General features: G+C 40.2%; 1 protein-coding gene across 1 annotated transcript; it reads left to right on the top strand.

Annotated features, from left to right (window-relative positions):
* Positions 1–6228: 6228 nt before the first annotated feature.
* Positions 6229–19807, top strand: TBX6 (T-box transcription factor 6). Its single transcript, XM_060783058.2, has 8 exons — positions 6229–6352; positions 8457–8685; positions 10207–10474; positions 12117–12260; positions 17443–17513; positions 17731–17798; positions 18172–18364; positions 19558–19807. The coding sequence occupies exons 1-8, from the start codon at positions 6229–6231 to the stop codon at positions 19805–19807; spliced, it is 1347 nt and encodes a 448-aa protein (XP_060639041.2).
* The last annotated feature ends 227 nt before the right edge of the window (positions 19808–20034 follow it).

Below are 20034 nucleotides of genomic sequence, written 5' to 3'. Positions count from 1 at the left end.
TTTGAGATTTTCTTGCAGTGGGGGCTCTGTAAGTGGAAAAAATGGACATAGTGTGCAAGGAAGACGCAATTGACTCCAGTCCAGGCAGAGCTTTGTCTGTGGCCATTTTAATTACTTCTGGGATTTCTACTCACTTCTAAAAGACAATTGTCAAAGGAAAATAAGACCAACAGCAAAACAAATACTTGATGCTAATGTATCAGTTGCTATTAGTGCTTTGAATGCGATTTTCCTGCTTCTTGGCAGGGGGTTGGACTGGGTGGTCCACAAGGTCTCTTCCAACTCAATGATTCTATGATTTTATTCCATGAGCCATATCTTCATGTAAATTCTAGTGCTTCACAACTTCCCAATAAGAGACATACTACATACTGAGATATCTAAATATTCTAAAGGTACCAGATCCCTTCTGATCTTGGAAGTTAAACAAGGTCAGCTTTGGTTAGAACTTCCATGTGAGACCACCCACAAACATCAAGTATTTTAGGCTTTCAGAAGAAGGAACTGTAAAAGCCACACCTGAGTATTCCTTTCCTATTAAATTCATGGGCTGCCATTAGTCGGCAAATGACTTAAGGGCACATACAGATACCTATGGACCCCCCGGTGGTGCAGTGAGTTAAACTGCTGAGATTCTGACCAAAAGGTCGGCGGTTTGAATCCAGGGAGCGGGATGAGCTTCTGCTGTTAGCCCCAACTTAGCCAATTTAGCAGCTTAAAAACATGCAAATGGGAGTAGATCAATAGGTTTCGCTCCAGCGGGAAGGTAACACCACTCCATGCTGTCATGCAGGCCACATGATCTAGGTGTCTATGGACAACGTCAGCTCTTTGCCGTAGAAATTAAGATGAGAACCGCCCTCCAGAGTCGGACCCTTAATGTCAAGGGAAACCTTTACAGATACATATACTGATATCCCAGTCATACCTAACATCTAGCATTTTTAGAGAGCTTGGTTATCCCACATGAAGTTAAATCTTTCAATATCAGCTGCAAACAATATATAGAATGAAGGTTCCTGGATTAACCACACACAGAGACGTGGAAGAGAGTCTGTACCAGTTTTACCAGATGTTACTGTACTTCAATTCCAGCCAGCCCCAGTCACCATGCCAGTGACTGCAGATGATGGGAGTTATAGCCCAAAATATCTTATAATCCAGCAAAGGAAGGCAAGACACTTGTGAAAAGCTGCTGTCTCAGTCTTCTCATCTAACCAACTACATCTGTGAAACTGGATTTCCTATAATATTTTTCAGCATTTTCTTCATAGAAGAATCTACACCATATTCAGTAACAACCAACTTCAATAATTCTTTCAAGGCTTGTAGAAAATTGTGGTCTCAGAGAATTCAACATAATAATAATAATGAGAACAAGGAGCAACTAATCTAGCTTACTCAGGGCCCTTCCACACAGTCCTATATCCCAGAATATCAAGGCAGAAAATCCCACACTATCTGCTTTGAACTGGTTTATCTGAGTCCACATTCAGATATTGTAGGATTTCCTGCCTTGATATTCTGGGATATAGGGCTGTGTGGAAGGGCCCTTAGATGAATTTTTCCTTTCATTTTCCAGGTGTTTAGCACAAGCCCTTGTTCCCCTTCCTGCCTGCAGTGCCTCCACTTCAGCCATCAGAATTCTTTTGTCTCCAATTGGGCTGCTCAAGGGTTCCCTCTGCTGCCCAAAATAAAATTAGAGTTCTAATTATGGATTAACCCACATTCATAATATGCTACCCTTGTTGGCACATTTCTTATAATCACTAACTTGGATCAAAATCAGGGTTGGATTAAGGCATGCTGGAGCCTTAACCTATTCTGAGGCCTACAGTGCTCCCAAAAGATGTTTATTATAACAAATTTCAATGGAGATTTTCCTGGATAAAGCCGTTAGAACATGCAGCTCAACCAAGTCCTCTGGGCTGTATAATTCTCCCCTGCCCCTTTGATTTAAAGTATGTTTTCATGGCCACCTGCTACAAATTAGTTACTAGATCATTTTAAGCAGCATACTAATTCAGAAGACAAATAGTATCTCCCATCCTCCTAAAAAAATAAAAACTGGATCACAGGATCTGATCAAAAACCTTTGTATTCCAATGCCCAATCTGTCACCAACACGAGACCTTGCTTTTTCTTTCCATCAGTGCAATTTCCCTACATGAAAATTTCATTCAATGGTTTCTACTGCAATCATGCATGAAGAGAAACCTTTCCTATCCTAAGAGATGCATACGGCTTTGCCTTAGGCCAAGATTGATTTTTGTTGCATCCCAAATGCACAAAAAACAAGAGCAACAGGAGAGTTATTTTGAAGTGGATGGAGGACAGAGAGAGAATCATGGAAGAAACCCAAACAGAGATTGCTCCCGTCCTCCACCCCAAGAAGAAAGAGAAAACTATCCCGGCATCCAGTTGCTTCACAGCTATACATATCTGCCTTTAATGTAAATAAGTAGGGGAAATAATGAAAATGGGACCCCTTTCACTGATATTGGAATTTACAGGCATTATGGGAAAATGTGTTGACAACATAGGCAAAGGTTTTCCCTGGACATTAAATCCAGTCGTGTCCAACTCTGGGGGTTGGTGCTCATCTCCATTTCTAAGCCGAAGAGCTGGCATTGTCCATAGACACCTCCAAGGTCATGTGGCCGGCATGACTGCATGGAGCACCGTTACCTTCCCACCAGAGTTCCAGTCCTTATTGATCTACTCAAATTTGCATGTTTTCGAACTGCTAAGTTGACAGAAGCTGGGGCTGACAGCGGGAGCTCATGCTGCTCCCCAGATTTGAACCTGCGACCTTTCAATCAACAAGTTCAGCAGCTCAGTGCTTTAACCCACTGTGCCACCGGCAACATGCTCTAAATATATTTACTCTGCATTTTTAACATAGATCTAAGTAATATAAGACCTCTTCCACACTTCATCTTCATTTAAATTCAGTGTGGAAAACATCTCACCATGTTAAAACAGTGGATGTGGCTCTTAATGAGACATTCTGCATCATCACAGGATGTCTACGGCCCATAACACTGGAGAAATTACACTGTTTAGCTGGTATTGCACCACCTGACATCCACCGGGAAGTAGTCGCCAGCAATGAAAGGACCAAGGCATTGACATCTCTGGCCCATCCTCTGTTTGGATATCAGCCAGCACGTCAATGCCTTACATCAAGAAACAGCACCCTAAGATCTACAGAGACTCTTGCAGAAACACCTCAGCAAGTGAGAGTCCAAAAATGGCAGGTTGAAACCCAGCACCTCAATCAGTGGCTGAGACCAGGTGAGAAACTCCCTCGAAGCACACAGAAGACTGGGTGACCTAAAAGGCACTGAGCAGGCTGCGCTCTGTCAACCTTAAGAAATTGGGCTACAAAGTGGAGTCCACGACATGCGAGTGTGCAGAAGAGCAAACCACAGATCACCTACTATAATGCAACCTAAGCCCTGCTGCATGCACAATGGGGGTCATTCTCACAGCGACACCAGAGGAACTCCAAGTGGTCAGCTTCTAACCAAAAAACATTTAGGATAATGCCAAGTGCTTTATAATTTTGTTTGTGTTTTCAAATGCATTTTACCTGTACCTTCAACTCACTTCTGACACGATAAGTAAATTGAAATTAAGTGGAAGGAGATAAATGTATCCACCTTCCTGCATACCTTTAACCCCACCGCAAGAATACCAAAGATAAGAAGTGAAGATTATGGGTTGGAAGCTCATCCTTGAACCTAAGAATCCAAATTTCTCCTTTTACTGGGCATTCCTCTAAAGCAACACAAGGGGGCGTGCACATACCTTACAATAATGATAAATGGATGAACAGTTAATTGAGACTATATCTACACGCCACATGATGCAGTTTGACTGCATTATGGTCAGTGTAGACCATGTCATGTAGTTCAACACAATTAAATAATATTAAATTTTGGTCTTGTTTTAGCTCCCAATTATATATCTAATTTTCCTTCTATACTGCTCATCAAGTTGTGACAACATATACAGGTTTTTCTTTGATTGCCTGACGAATGTGTACACCTCTATGTACACAGGCATGTAGCCAGGGGGGGGGCTCGGGGGGCTTCAGCCCCCCCCGAAATTCTCACGGTGGTTCGCGAAAAGGCCTTACTGGTGCATTATTTAAACTGTTATGTTTATTAATATCATGATTTGATCACCATTCTCAATATATCCCATATGTATGGGGGTATTGGGGTAATGATACAAAAGGTTTGCTAGGCTAGACCCTCTTTCACTCAGACTCAGCCCCCCCCGAAACTCAGCCCCCCCCCCCGAAACCCCCCCTGAAAATTTTTTAGCCCCCCCCGAAATGAAATCCTAGCTACGGGCCTGTATGTACATACAAGCTATTTCCACCAGTTGCCCACTCCCTAATTACTAACAACTGGTATTCCTTTGGTGATAAGAGATAGAAACAGAATCATAGCGTTGGAAGAGACCTTGTGGGCCATCCAGTCCAACCCCCCTACCAAGAAGCAAGAAAATTGCATTCAAAGCACCACTGACAGATGGCCATCCAGCCTCTGTTTAAAAGCCTCCAAAGAAGGAGTCTCCACCACACTCTGGGGCAGAGAGTTTCACTGCTGAACAGCTCTCACTGTTAGGATGTTCTTCCTAATGTTCAGGTGGTATCTTCTTTTCTGTAGTTTGAAGCCATTGTTCCACATCCTAGTCTCCAGGGCAACAGAAAACAAGCTTGCTCCCTCCTCCCTATGACTTCCCCTCACATATTTATATATAGTCCTCATCATGTCTCATCTCAGCCTTCTCTTCTGCAGGCTAAACATGCCCAGCTCTTTAAGCCGCTCCTCATGGGGCTTGTTCTCCAGACCCTTGATCATGCTGGTTGAAAGCACTGGACATATAATATTCATGCACAAGTGAAAATGACATGGTCTTAGTCCAAAATTCCTCACTTTTTGTTTGCAGAAACCACATTTCTAGCCCTTAGTATCACTGAGATAACATTAAAAGCACATGAAGTATCAAAATGTAGATTTCTACCAATTTTTCTTTGTTATTTTGATTATGAAGCCACTACTTTACACAATTTGATTCCTCGCATAGAGATATTCAATGTAAGGCATGCTGAATTTGACTACGGTTGCACTTCCCATAGCTGGCATCATAGTACTTTCTTGCTATTCTGCTGAAAATAATTATCCAAGAATATGATAATATAACCTCCTGATAGGACTAAATTAGACCAATTGGAATTTTAAATTGTTGTATTATGAGGTTAAAGGGAACCAGGTATCTTCCCAACTGCAAATGTGGCTATAACTCACTAGGCCCCAATCTCCACTCTCAGGATTTGGCAGTCTCTTGCAGCTGTCCTACCCAGCTGTGAAAACATCTGGATGATAAATGACCATGGCACCTCCCCCCATCACCCACTTGTAAAACCAAGGATCCCATAGGTCAGGATCAATCAGGAAACTTTGGAATCAGGGTGTTAATTAGGCAATTAGGAGGATTCAAGTGGTGGGCACAGAAAGAGACTCGGCCGACACTCTTAATGAAGTCTGAGATGGAGTTGGGGAGCCTGGCATAGGGAGGGGGTGGGCTAGGACTGGCATATTTGGATTGGGCTGATATGCAATGTCTTGGATACTGAAGACAACTACTTATGTGAGGGCACTCAGACTAGGGGTGAAATAGGCGGAAGTTGGATGAAATAGAGGGATATTGCTAGAAATAGCTAGAAGGTGAGTAAGGATAGGACATCCTGGGACTGAGAATATATGCTACTCATCTCCTCCAACTCCCCTGCCTTCAGCCCCAAACCCCTCCCCTCTAGAGGTGCGAATGTGCCATTTGGGGTCTCACTTCAAAGAGCTTTAGCGGAATCATAAATACAGCCCCAGTCAGGGGCTCCTCAGGAAGAGAGGGGAGCTCGAGGTGGATGCATCCCAGACTTGCTCACAAGATAGGACCAAGGAAACCCAGCTCCCAGATCTTAACCCAGCAGGCTTTCTTTCCCTATCCCTATTCCAAAAATCATATTCCATTATTCCCCAGGAGCCCATCAGTCTCATTCTTCTAATCCTTAGACCTTTCTCCTTGCCACAGAAGGCAGAAGTCCTAGCTTCCTGTTTTAGCTTGCTTCCCTCACCTGTTCTAATCCAGTAGGGTCCCCAGTCCCTCCAAAAAATCCAAGAGTTCTGGCTCCCAGATTTCCTTCAGCATCCCATGTATCACCCCTCAGAGATGTTCTCACAGTATGGAGGCTCTTACCCTCTGCGGCCTCCCCCACCTCCTGGGACTGGGTATCCTCAGAGTCAGGCACCCCAGTATGAAGCCTTCAGATACCCAGGTGAGAAATTGGGAAGTGGTGGTGGTGGGAGAGCGGGAGGGAAATGAAGAACAGGAACAAGGGAGACAGAGTGAATGGAATGAAGGCAGAAATGTGTATTTTAATGGATATTTTCACCATTGATTGGCCTCAATGACATCTACATAACTATTACGTTGTCTGGTTTAACTTATTTGTGAAAGCAAATGGAGTGTCAGGAAGACAATGTCTGATTTCCTGAGTTCTTTGCAAGAAGGATAAGATAAATGTGTTGTCCAAGGCTTTCATAGCTGAAATCACTGGGTTGTTGTGAGTTTTCCGGGCTGTATGGCCATGTAACAGAAGCATTATCTCCTGACGTTTTACCCACATGCTGGAAACCTCACTTACTTTGTTTCCAACAGACCCCTCAACCTCTGAGGATGCCTGCCACAGATGTGTGTGAAACGTCAGGAGAGAATGCTTCTGGAACATGGCCATACAGCCTGGAAAACTCACAGCAACCCAGGATCAGATAAAAATTGTTACATAATAAAATGGACAAAAGGATGAAATCTAAGATTCCTATGCTATTGGAAATGAGAAAATTGAGAACTGTAACTTCTGGAATTTCTTAGAATCCAGAATGGGCTTTTTTATATTGAGGCATTAAGAAGTGGAAATAATCATCACTTTCTTACAGGATGGAATATAATCCAAAACTTCTAAGGTATTTGTACGTGAAAGGGGAAAGGAATGTTGTCTACTACATAAAAGTAATGGTGTGGACTACAAACTCCAACTCTACAGGCATGAGCAAACGTCAGCCCTCCAGGCATTTGAGACTTCAATTCCAACAATTTGTCAGGAGGGCAGCAGGGTTAAAAAGGAGGGCAGATTTGTCAAGAGAGCATATTGCTACATCCCAATATCTGGATTATTAGAAGTTTTTCTAAACATATATTCCTCATTGCTGCAGTCTACCTTTGTAGCCCTAAGGACTGGAGTTCTGTCCTTTTAATACAGGCATGGGCAAACTTCAGACCTCCAGGTGTTTGAGACTTCAACTCCCACAATTATGTAGAATTTGTTTTGGCCGAAATCCAACCAGGACAGATTCACTTTATGAAATGCCGATTTGCCCATTAACAATGGATGCATTGCGTGTACGTCGGCCAAGGTTAACCAATGGATTTAGGGATTTACTTTCATCAGTCATCAGAAAAGGCAAGGAATCTATGCTGTCTGCTACATCTCAATATCTGGATTAGTAGAAATCTTCTAAACATATATCCCCCATTACTGTGGCCTATCTTTGTAGCCCTAAGGACTGGAGTTCTGTACTTTTACTACTTCATCACACTAGAGAATGAAACCACTTTAAATTTGGTTTCTGCCTCTTGCAGAATTCTGTGGTTTGTAGTTTAGTGAGGAGCCTTTAACAGCCTGACGAAACTACAAACCCCAGAATTCTGCAAGAGGCAGAAACCAGATTTAAAGTGGATTCCTTCTCTAGTGTGATGAGGTCTGTACAGTCATAGGAAAACTTCAGACTTCCAGGTGTTTTAGACTTCAACTCCCACAATTTGTCAGGAGGGTAGTGGGGTTAAAAAAGAGTCCTGGAAGTCAAGACTGCAGGATTGTCAGAGAGGGTTGGATAGGATGGGCTGGTTGATAGCCAGGGGTGATTTAAATTGAGGAGTGGGTGGGGGGTATGAAATGCACATTTGAAAAGGCTAGAGAAAATCCAAATAGAGAGTTGACCAAAAGGATAGATGAGAATACAGTAGTATCCTTGGGAGAGAAACAACCACTGGTTTCCACAAGCTAGTGGGAGGCCAGGACTTGGATAGCAAAAGGGTAAAATGTAGAATTCACATAAATTCCATTGCTTGCTTCGCTAAGGACCACCACCCACATGCCCCCATCAGCTGGAGTTTTAGCACCCAAGGCCAACTGGTCAGGCGAATAGGATAGAGGAAGAGAAAACAGGAGAAAAACAGCAGGAGGGTGACAAATTCCTAGATGATACTCCGTGGTGCTGTCTGTAACCCTCCTCCTTCCTCTGTTCCTTACTACTCAGCCAATACCTCTCAATGCCATTCACTGTTTGTCTGACTTATTGTGTTCTCTTCCTTGCCTTCAGATCTTGATGCTGCCCCGAAGTTGGATAGCTTCTTCCCTGCCTTGGAACCTCCAGGCCGCCTCTTGCCTCCAGGTCCTGCCCACCCTTATGGGTCAGGCCAGGCTCTCCCATCTGGTCCCCCACCAACACCATGTTTACCCCCTGGAATACGGATGAGCTTGGAGAATGGTGAGCTTTGGAAACGTTTCAGTAGCATTGGCACAGAGATGATCATCACCAAAGCAGGCAGGTGAGATGCCAAGCAGCAATAAGAATGAAAATTACTGATCTTAACCTGTCCTCTGGAACCCCTCCTCAATGCCATGTATCAGAAGTATTTGAAGCCAAAGCTTCTGAATTTATGAAGAATGTATTTTCACCCCTCCAATTCATTTGAGGAAAATGAGGCACAACTCTGAGCAAAAATTTAAGAATAGAAACATTAAAAAGACCTGAAACATATCCCTAGAACAGCAGTTCTCAGCCTGTGCGTGTCCCCAGATGTTTTACGCTTCAACTCCCAGATATCATAACAGCTGGTAATCTGGCTGGGATTTCTGGAAGTTGTAAGCCAAAACACCTAGAAACCCACAGGTTGAGAACCACTGACCTAGAAGATAGGGAAATTTAACTTACACCTTTTTTAAAGCTTTATTTCCAACATTTTAGTAAATATCTGCAGTGAAACAGGCAAAGAGAACATAACAATATAATATTTCCTTCCTCCACAAGCTGTTGTGGGGACAAAATAATCTACACATCTTTAATATTCAACAACTCAACATATGCCATTTGTACAGAAACAATAATTTCTGCTGCTCTTTTCTTTTTCTTACTCTATTAGTTACTTTAACTGTTTTTAGGTTTTCTCAACTATCTAAACCACAAATCTTCTATTGCTAGTAATCAATATATTTAGCATCATTCAGAATTTCCTCTTTCTCTTCACTAATTCAATAACCATTTCACATGTATTGTCAAAGGCTTTAATGGCCGGAATCATTGGGTTGTTGTGAGTTTTCCGGGCTATATGGCCATGTTCCAGAAGCATTCTCTCCTGACGTTTTGCCTGCATCTATAGATGCAGGTGAAATGTCAGGAGAGAATTCTTCTGGAACATGGACATACAGCCCGAAAAACTCACAACAACCCATTTCACATGAATTTTCTTAACACATTTAATCAAGACAGTAAGGTATCACCATTAAGTAATAAACAAGAATTTATGCCTATTCTGGAAAAAAAACCTATTATGCGGTACTTAATCCCAGATATTCCTGAGGGGAAAGGCTACTGTAGAAAACAGGATGCTGGATTTCTGAGTATTTTGCTCTAACGCAGCAAAACACCCTTCATATTTGGATCCAGAGTACATTATTCATTCAGTTGGTCAAAATGGGATGTGTACTACGTGTTTTGTTTTTTTCTTTCACACATATACTGAGCAGCAGAGGTGATAGATGTAATTCTCTCATTCTGCTGTTGTGTTTTCTGAAATGCTTCACCTCAAATATGGGGGGAAATAGTCTTTTATTGCCATGACTCAAAAAAAGTATTTTAAAGAAGAATTCACATAATGAATGTGATAACATGCTAAGGAAAAGCATAACAAAGGATTGGAACTTTTTTCAGTGAAGGATGGCTTCAAAATATCAGCAGATTCATTAAAAGAAACATTTCAAACTCTTTGTCCCCTTCATAATGTTTAATCAACCAGTTTCCCATAGAAGAAGAATGATCTAACCATGTTTTTAATGCTCTAACCTCTCAGGCGGATGTTTCCACAGCTGAAAGTTTCAGTAACAGGATTGGATCCTGAGGCCAAGTACCTACTTCTAGTGGATATAGTCCCAGTAGGTGGCTCCCGCTACAAGTGGCAAGGCAAACGGTGGGAGGCCAGTGGCAAAGCTGAATTACCTCCTCCAGACCGTGTCTACATCCACCCTGATTCACCTGCACCAGGTGCCCACTGGATGCGTCAGCCCATATCCTTCCACCGGCTCAAGCTCACCAACAACACACTGGATCCCCATGGACATGTATGGCTGGTGGGATGGGGAAAAGGGTGTTTGGGAATGGAGGTATACAGAGCCACATAACAAGAAATTGAAAGGAGTGTAGCTACAGAAAGGCTCTAAGAGACCAATAGGTGTATAGAAGTTAGTAAGAGAATAAGTAAAGTAAAGGTAAAGGTTTCCCCTGACATTAAGTCTAATCGTGTCCTACTCTTGGGGGGGGGGGTGTGCTCATCTCAATTGCTAAGCCAAAGAGCCAGCGTTGCCCATAGACTCCTCCAAAGTCATGTGGCCGGCATAACTCAGAGAATACTGAGAGCCATATACAGATACTGACATATGAGAAGATTGTTTAGTCAGACAATTTTGTGAGGGATTATGTATATGTATATGTGGTACAAAATTGAAAAAAGCCATATTTAGGGCTCTGCATATAAATAATATTTTACAATAATATGTAAAATAATATTTAAAAAACCAACCATAGCTCATTTGAAATAGAAAATTACATTTAATTTATTTATTTACGACATTTATATACCGCCCTTCTCACCCCGAAGGGGATTCCGAGCAGCTTATAAGATATATATACATACAATATATTATATTATTAGCATAGTACAATATCAGTATTATATATTACTATATTGTACTATACCATTATATTGTAATATTATTAGTAATATTATATGTAATATAAAATATATAATTATAATATCATTATAATATCATATTAGTAGTATTATATTGTATTACATTATAATATTATAAATATTATATGTATATACAATATATTATATTATATTATATCCTATGTAATTACATGACTGTATTTTAGTATTTTAATGTTTTGTAGTGTATTACGAGATGTGATGTTTTTAAACGATTGTCTGTGATACTGTTGTTGTGAACCGGCTTGAGTCCCTCTGCGGAGATGAGAAGTTCTAAATAAATAAATAAATTATATTATATTATATTATATTATTAGCATGGCACAGGAGACCAGGTGGAACTGTCTTCTACCCCCCTCTCTCTTCACTCTGGCCCAGAGCGGCAGTTGGTGCTCTATATTACATTCTCTAATATAACTAACTTGTACCAACTAAGTGCATGTATGCATACTGCTTTATTATGTAGACTTTTTTTGTCCTAAATCCAACCAGGACAGACCCACTTTATGTAGTGTTTAAGTGGCTGAGGGTGAAAAGGAAGGGGCCTGAAGCTGTTGGGAATTGTGGGAGTTGAAATCCAAAACATCTGAAGAGCCAAAGTTTGCCTATGCATGTTTTAATATATAACAAAAACCAAAATGGCAGCTACTGTAACTAACGTCAACATTTGCACTTCAGGCACAAACACAAAAAACATGAGCCCTAACTCTAGAAAGATGAGATATAACAAGATATGGTTGCTAGAGTAAAAACTAGATACACCTCCAGTACATTTAATAGCAGTGTAAAAGAGAAAAAAATGTTAACAAATGTTGCATCTTACCTGGTTGCTCAACAAGCAATACCTGCTAAATTTCCCAATCCTTGTTAATCGTGAAAGATCCAGGAACACACTCCAATTTTCAGTCTGACAGTGCTAGGAAGAAAGAAGGGCATGTACAATTAAATAGATACCAGAAACATCACTAACTTCTAGTTTGCATGTCCCTTTTCAGCTAATTGTTCACTCCATGCACCGGTATCAGCCGCGGGTTCATGTGGTTGGAGCTGGTGGGCGCCGAGGAGCCGGGGGTGGCTGTGCATCCTTCACATTTCCTGAGACCCAGTTTCTGACAGTCACAGCCTACCAGAATCCACAGGTGAGAACAAAACTACTATTATAAGGGTTTTGTTTTTGTTTTGTTTTTCGTGTCAGGAGCGACTTGAGAAACTGCAGGTTGCTTCTGATGTGAGAGAATTGGCCATCTGCAAGGACATTGCCTGGGGGATGCCCAGATGTTTTGATGTTTTACCATCCTTGTGGGAAGCTTCTCTCATGTCCCCGCATGGGGAACTGGAGCTGACAGAGGGAGCTCATCTATGCTCTCCCTAGATTCAAATCTCCGACCTCCTTGTGTTGTGAGATGTTTCGTTGCCAAATTTGGTGTGATTTCGTTTATTGGTTCTTTTGTTTTTAAGGTACTCATTGTGCACAGAGCATTAATATATAGATAGATGATAGATAGATAGATAGATAGATAGATAGATAGATATAGATTCCTCATTCCTTTATATGTTACTCCAACCAACCCATTCTCTGAAGTCTGTGCTTTTTTGATTATATCTTCAATTATACTCTCCTTACCTATACATTCTCCATATTTTCCTTGTTTCAATTTATTATATAATCCTAGTATCTTGAGGGCTCCACTTTAGTGATGAACTTCCCCTGCAGATAAAGAGAAGGGGACATATTATGCCAGGCATGGGCGAACTTGGGCCCTCCAAGTGTTTTAGACTTCAACTCCCACAATTCCTAACAGCATCAGGCCCCTTCCTAAGAACCTGAGGGTGTTAGGAATTGTAGGAGTTGAAGTCCAAAACACCTGGAGGGCCCAAATTCATCCATACCTGTATTAGGCCAATCTGTCTTGGAATGAAAAAGAAACCCACTTGAGTATGGGAATAAAATTGTGCACAGTTTGTGCTGGAAATTGCCACACTCAAAAAACATTCTACAACATCAGAAATGTCATTCTAATAGTTTAAAACCCTGCAACCTTTCACAATTTTTGCCACAACTGATTAAAGGACCCTTTCTGTATACGAACCCACACGATCTCTTCGATCATCTGGAGAGGCCCTGCTTGCGATCCCACCTGCATCGCAGGCTGGACTGGTGAGGACGAGAGAGAGGGCCTTTTCGGTGGTGGCCCCTCGACTCTGGAACTCACTTCCTAAAGACATGCTAAAGGCATGCTCCAACTCTGGCAGTCTTTAGGAGGAGGCTGAAGACGTGGTTATTCCAGTGTTCCTTCCCAGAATAATGATTCCATAGCACTTTGTCCTCCAAAGCACTTTACATTGTTTTAGGTCTGCTTGTATGTTTTCCACAAATGCCCCATCACTTTTTCGCCCATGTCCCAGCGTTATTCTCAATTTTAATTTTACATTTGGCCTTCCCATAGTTTTTAACTGTGTGTTGTCTTATTGTTAATGTTTCATTATTTTATTGTCCATTTTTAATTGCTTGTATTGTTGTTATTATTGCTTGTATTGTTGTATTTGGGCTCGGCCTCATGTAAGCCGCACCGAGTGCTTGGGAGATGGTAGCGGGGTACAAATAAAGATTATTATTATTATTATTATTATTATTATTATTATTATTGTATTGTCGAAGGCTTTCATGGCTGGAATCACTCAGTTCTTGTGGGTTTTTTCGGGCTACATGGCCATGTTCTAGAGGCATTTCTCCTGCCATAGATGCAGGCGAAACATCAGGAGAAATGCCTCTAGAACAGGGGTCAGGAACCTTCGGCTCTCCAGGTGTGGTGGACTTCAACTCCCACAATTCCTTGAGGCTCAGCATTCACCCCAAAGGCTTACCTTGGCCTCAAGGAATTGTGGGAGTTGAAGTCCACCACACCTGGAGAGCCGAAGGTTCCCCATGCCTGCTCTAGAACATGGCCATATAGCCCGAAAAAACCCACAAGAACTGAGAGATTATTATTATTATTATTATTATTGTCCAAAGTGAGCGGGAGTCTCACAACTTGTGTTCTGCACAATTAGGCCGCAGTTTTGTTACTTTCCCCCCTCAGCTAGCAACCCATTACAGTAAAATTTCATTTTGTTTCATAGCGTTTACATTCCAATATTCTAAGCCTGTTACAATATACAAATTGTAAAGAAACAAATGAAAAAGCATCTGAATATTACAAAACCCCTCACTGCTCCACCTCCTTATTACCTCCATTTTGGCTCTTTTCTGGCGAGGCCTCTTTCGCCTCCTCATGTTCAGCGGCCTCCTCCATGATACCCTTGAAACTTCGGCTCCTGTCAACTCAGGGAGTCTCTTTCTGAGAAAAAATATCACATTTAAGTCATCTCTATAAGGATAAGCAACTGCTGTCAGCCACAATTTTCCTATAAATGGGCCATTTCTTCTTTCTCAACCTTGTGTAAATCAAGAGGCCTACTTCACAACAACTTCTAAGCCACTCTTTACCTGCCTTCTATTGAACTCCACATGGAAATCCATATACGCCTTTTGTATTGGCATTTGTGTACTTATGGGCCACAACAATTACAATTATGAAAAGCCAAAACTCCTCACACAGGCCTACAGTAGGTATGGGCCAACTTGGGCCCTCGGGGTGTTTTGGACTCCAACTCCCACCATTCCTAACAGCCTCAGGCCCTTTCCTTTTCCCCCTCAGCCGCTTAAGCCCTCGGGGTGTTTTGGACTCCAACTCCCACCATTCCTAACAGCCTCAGGCCCTTTCCTTTTCCCCCTCAGCCGCTTAAGCCCTCGGGGTGTTTTGGACTCCAACTCCCACCATTCCTAACAGCCTCAGGCCCTTTCCTTTTCCCCCTCAGCCGCTTAAGCCCTCGGGGTGTTTTGGACTCCAACTCCCACCATTCCTAACAGCCTCAGGCCCTTTCCTTTTCCCCCTCAGCCGCTTAAGCCCTCGGGGTGTTTTGGACTCCAACTCCCACCATTCCTAACAGCCTCAGGCCCTTTCCTTTTCCCCCTCAGCCGCTTAAGCGGCTGAGGGGGAAAAGGAAAGGGCCTGAGGCTGTTAGGAATGGTGGGAGTTGGAGTCCAAAACACCCCGAGGGCCCAAGTTGGCCCATGCCCGGGCAACATAAATTAAAGTTGTCAGGTTGCAGGGCAGGAAAGAGGAGACCAAATTGTACCGGCGCTAAGGGCCCTTCCACATAGCCCTATATCCCAGAATATCAAGGTATTTTGCACTTCATTTTTTTCTGCCTAAGTGGAATATCTTGCATTTGTCCCTGTTGTTCATTTTGTTAATTTTGGCCCCTTTCTCTAATCTGTTAAGATCATTTTGAATTCTTCTCCTATCTTCTGGAGTATTAGCTGTCCCTCCCAATTTGGTGTCATCTGCAAACTTGATGATCCTGCCTTCTCACCCTTCATTTAAGTCCTTAATATTCTGAAGATGTCTGCCATGGTCTTCTTCTAAGGCTGAAAGAGTGACTTGCCCAAAGCCACCCAGTGGGTTTCCATGGCCAAGGGAATCCTAGATTGGATCTACATTGCCCTGTAATTGAGTTTCTGAATCCAAGTGATCTGCTTCAAGCTTTGAATCATAGAATCAAAGAGTTGGAAGAGACCTCATGGGCCATCCAGTCCAACCCCCTGCCAAGAAGCATGAATATTGCATTAAAATCACCCCTGACAGATGGCCATCCGGCCTCTGTTTAAAAGCTTCCAAAGAAGGAATTAAAAGCTTCCAAAGAAGCGATATAATCCAGTTCAAAGCATATAATCTGGATTCAGAAACTGGATTAAATGGCAGCATTTATATCCCCCTTCTCACCCCAAAGGAGGACTCAGATCAGCTTACAAGTTACTTGTACATACAATATATTACATTATTATTATATTATTAGCATAGCACAATATTAGTATTATATATTACTATATTGTACTATACCACTATACTGCAATATTATTAGTAATATTACATGTAGTATATAATGATTATATTACTAGATTGTATTATTTGTATTACATTATAATATTATCAATATTATATGTATATACAATGTATTATATTATTATATACTATATACTCTCTCTCTCTCTCTCTCTCTCTATATATATATATATATATATATATATATATATATATATATGAGTGTAGGACAATATTAGTATTATATATTACTATATTGTACTATACTGCAATATTATTAGTAATATTATTAATATTACATGTAATATATAATATATTATTAGCATTATATTGTATTACATTATATCAATATTATATGTATATATACAATATATTATATTACTTATATACTATAGGATTATATACTATTATATACGATGGGATTATACTATAGGATTATATATAGGATTGTCTGCACATTGCACCTACCTCCAAAAAACCTCTACATACCTCCTGTCAAGTTCAGCACTTTTAAATTCTGTCCATTACATTTGGCCTGGCCTTTAGGTTTTAAATGCGTCATGGTGTCATTGTTTTTAGTGTTTTATTGTTTTTGCTTGATGTTTTATTATTTGCTTTTGAGTTTTACTGTTATATTTGTATGTAGTTGTTGTTGGCAGCCTTGGCCTTTGTAAGCCGCATCGAGTCCTTCGGGAGATTTTGCGGGGTATAAATAAAGTTAATAATAATAATAATAATTATATATATATATATATATATATATATATATATATATATGAGTGTAGGACAATATTAGTATTATATATTACTATATTGTACTATACCACTATACTGCAATATTATTATTAGTAATATTATTATTAATATTACATGTAATATATAATATATTATTAGTATTATATTGTATTACATTATAATATTATTATCAATATTATATGTATATATACAATATATTATATTATTAGCATAGCACAATATTAGTATTAAATATTACATTGTTAAATTGTTGTGTAGTGGCATCCTAGTCCAATACTCTTATATTTCACTGGAAATTTAAGTTATATGCATACAGCATGCCTACAGGTGTATGTATTTTGGTTGCATGCCTACAGGTGTATGTATTTTGGATCCGAATACAAACATCCCAAAATCTAAGTTTTCACAACCCAAATAAGTTATATGCAAAGATTGTATGTATCTTTTTAACCGTTTTTAGTACAGTGCGCAGGAAAATGGATACTCAGGGTACTGTTCCCAGTTGATTAGTAAGGCAACCCATATTCCTATTAGTTACCTTCCACCTTCATAAGTGCCTGTATGGTCACACTTCAAAGATAAAACCCATAAAATAAATGTTTGTCTTTTAAACCCTAACACTCTCTTCTTCCTCCTTCAGATCACTCAAATGAAGATCGAGAGCAATCCTTTTGCAAAAGGCTTCAGGGAGAATGGGATGAATAGCAAAAGGTAGGAAGAATTCAAACATCATAGGGACTTATTGCGGTTTCCACCTTGACTGGTAGCAAATTATCTCTTCCAAGTATTGGCTAGTGCTAGTCAGAACAGTATTTGATGAAAAGATTGTCTTGACTAGAAAGAACTAAAATGTATGAAACTCGTGAGCATACTAAGCTTCCACCATTGTTTTGCCACTTCTTACTATAGCTCTTATTATAAAATACAGGGAACGTGAAGCGAGAATCAAGAGGAAGATGAAAGCGAATGAATGCGAGGCCAATGTCGTAGAAAATGGTAAGAAAAGCATACATCATTTATTTTGTAATTTCATATAGAAAGTGTGAATGACTCTCATTTAGCCTGTTGGAAAGGATTTAATTTGCCATCTAGTCCAATCCCCTGGTCATAGTCTGCTGTGCACTCATTATATAACCTTACCAAAGAGTTATTATCCTGTGAATCCCACAAGTGCATGTGATTAAATCTCACATTATTTCAAACAACATTCCAAAGAAGTTAAATTTGGATTTTTAAAAAGAGGTTTATTCTGCCATTCCCAGGCATCCCACATTTTTCATATCAGTTGCAGACCATAAACATTACACATCCCTTTGCTTTGTTCCCCTTTCCAGTTCCGACCTTCTACCTTTCCTTCTTTCCCACCTAGAGAGCAAGAAAGGCCCTTGTGATTCCACTCTGACAGAGGAGGCACCTCTGGAGTCTCAACAACCCCCTGGGCTTTCACAACCTTCCTGCTCCTTCTACCCGCCGGCAGGGACCAATCCCAGTGGTGCCGAGGCTTACCTGCAACACCCAGCTGCGTTCCATGGTTTACGAGGGGCATCATCACCCTACAACAGGTGAGCACAGAACGCTGCTTCTTTTCCCATTCCCAGTCAATCAGTAAGCTAAACAACATGCCTACTGGTAACTTTCCACCTTTGGAACATGGGCTTAATAAAAAAGGGGAGAAGGAAACAAGAGCAAAGGAATAGACATATCCAAGTGAGCCATTCTGGTTGCGGAATTATGGAAACTATATTCTAAGAAATTATCGTATATACTTATGTATATACAGTACCCAAATATAAGCTGAGACACCTAATTTTACTACAAAAAACTGGAAAAAAAGTCAAGTATAAGCCAAGGATAGAAAACGCAGCAGCTACTGGTAGATTTCAAAATAAAAAAATACCAATAACATTACATTAATTGAGGCATAACTAGGTTAAATGTTTCTGAATATTTACATAATACCATAATTTAAGAGAAGACTATTCTGATTAAGCCATTTTTTAACCTTCTTCCATGTAAATGTGCTTACGTTTCCTTCCAATAATAAGAAAATAAAATAATAAATGTAATAAAAATGATAAATGAGTAAAATAATTTATTTTTTATTTGACTTGTAAAATAATGAATGTAATAGTAATAATGGAGTAAAATAATAAATGTAATAATAACAATAATAAAAATAATAAATGTAAGAGTAATAGAGTAAAATAATAAATGTAATAATAGAGTAAAACAAAGTAAATGTAAAAATAATAATAGAGTAAAATAATGTAATAAAAATAATGAGTAAAATAATAACAGTAATAGTAATAATTGAGTAAAATAATAAATGTAAGAGTAAGAGTAAAACAAAGTAAATGTAATATTGATAATAATAATAGAGTAAAATAATGTAAATGTAATAATAGAGTAAAATAATAAATAATAAAAATAATAACAGAATAAAATAATATATGACCTTGACTCGAGGATAAGCTGAGGGGGACTTTTTCAGGGGGGCTTTTTTAAGGGGCTGAAAAACTCGGCTTATACTCAAATATATGCGGTAACATTTCCAAGTCCTGTTTATACATAAGCAAGAAGCACACAGAATAAATATGAGGAAACGAGAGCAAATATACAGAAAAACTTGAAACTCATCTGTAGGATTGCAGTTGTATACACAAACTCAAAGAGGGTAGGAATGACCAGCCATTGATGCCAAGTTAGAATCCTGTCTCTGCTTTGAGTGTTTGACCTACCCTATCTTTTTCCACAGCCCAAGCCAAGAAATGGCAGCTCCTCCGTCTTCTCCTGCTGCCAAATCGCCTCCTGAGCAATCAGATTTCAGAGCAATGCTCCCAACAAGTTGGAACGGCTTAGATATCATTCCTTTTCTTGGAGGGACCGAACCACCAGATGCCTCATCCTTTCCCCCTTTTAAATTCAGTTTTGCACCCTACCCACCTCCCCCACATGTCTATGGCCCAGCTTCTGGCTATCCTGGCTCTCAGCCCCCCATGCTATAACACCTGTTCCTCCACAAAAACCTGGAATTCTGTCTGCCAGGTATTGCCTGCAATCTTTTGTGGTGTTTTCTCATTTCTTTATTATTGTTCATATTGTCCTGGGTAGCAGTAAAAGTGTTTGTATCTTGTTCATCTTCTAATTAAATCCCTGCAAGATTAACATTCTGTATACATTTATTTGTTCTTCTCCACGATAGGTACAAGAAATTCAGAGCAGTAAAGCTCCA

This window comes from Anolis sagrei, chromosome 6 (assembly GCF_037176765.1).
Source record: "Anolis sagrei isolate rAnoSag1 chromosome 6, rAnoSag1.mat, whole genome shotgun sequence".
In the NCBI taxonomy this organism is placed as follows: domain Eukaryota; kingdom Metazoa; phylum Chordata; class Lepidosauria; order Squamata; family Dactyloidae; genus Anolis; species Anolis sagrei.
This window is presented reverse-complemented; position numbering and strand designations above follow the sequence as displayed.

Excerpts from the sequence above, each read along its gene's own strand:
- TBX6 (XM_060783058.2), top strand. The coding sequence starts at position 6,229 with ATGTATCACCCCTCAGAGATGTTCTCACAGTATGGAGGCTCTTACCCT. Across the intron at positions 8,686-10,206 it reads ATCATCACCAAAGCAGGCAG|GCGGATGTTTCCACAGCTGA; the intron begins GTGAGATGCCAA and ends CTAACCTCTCAG. Across the intron at positions 18,365-19,557 it reads GCATCATCACCCTACAACAG|CCCAAGCCAAGAAATGGCAG; the intron begins GTGAGCACAGAA and ends CTTTTTCCACAG.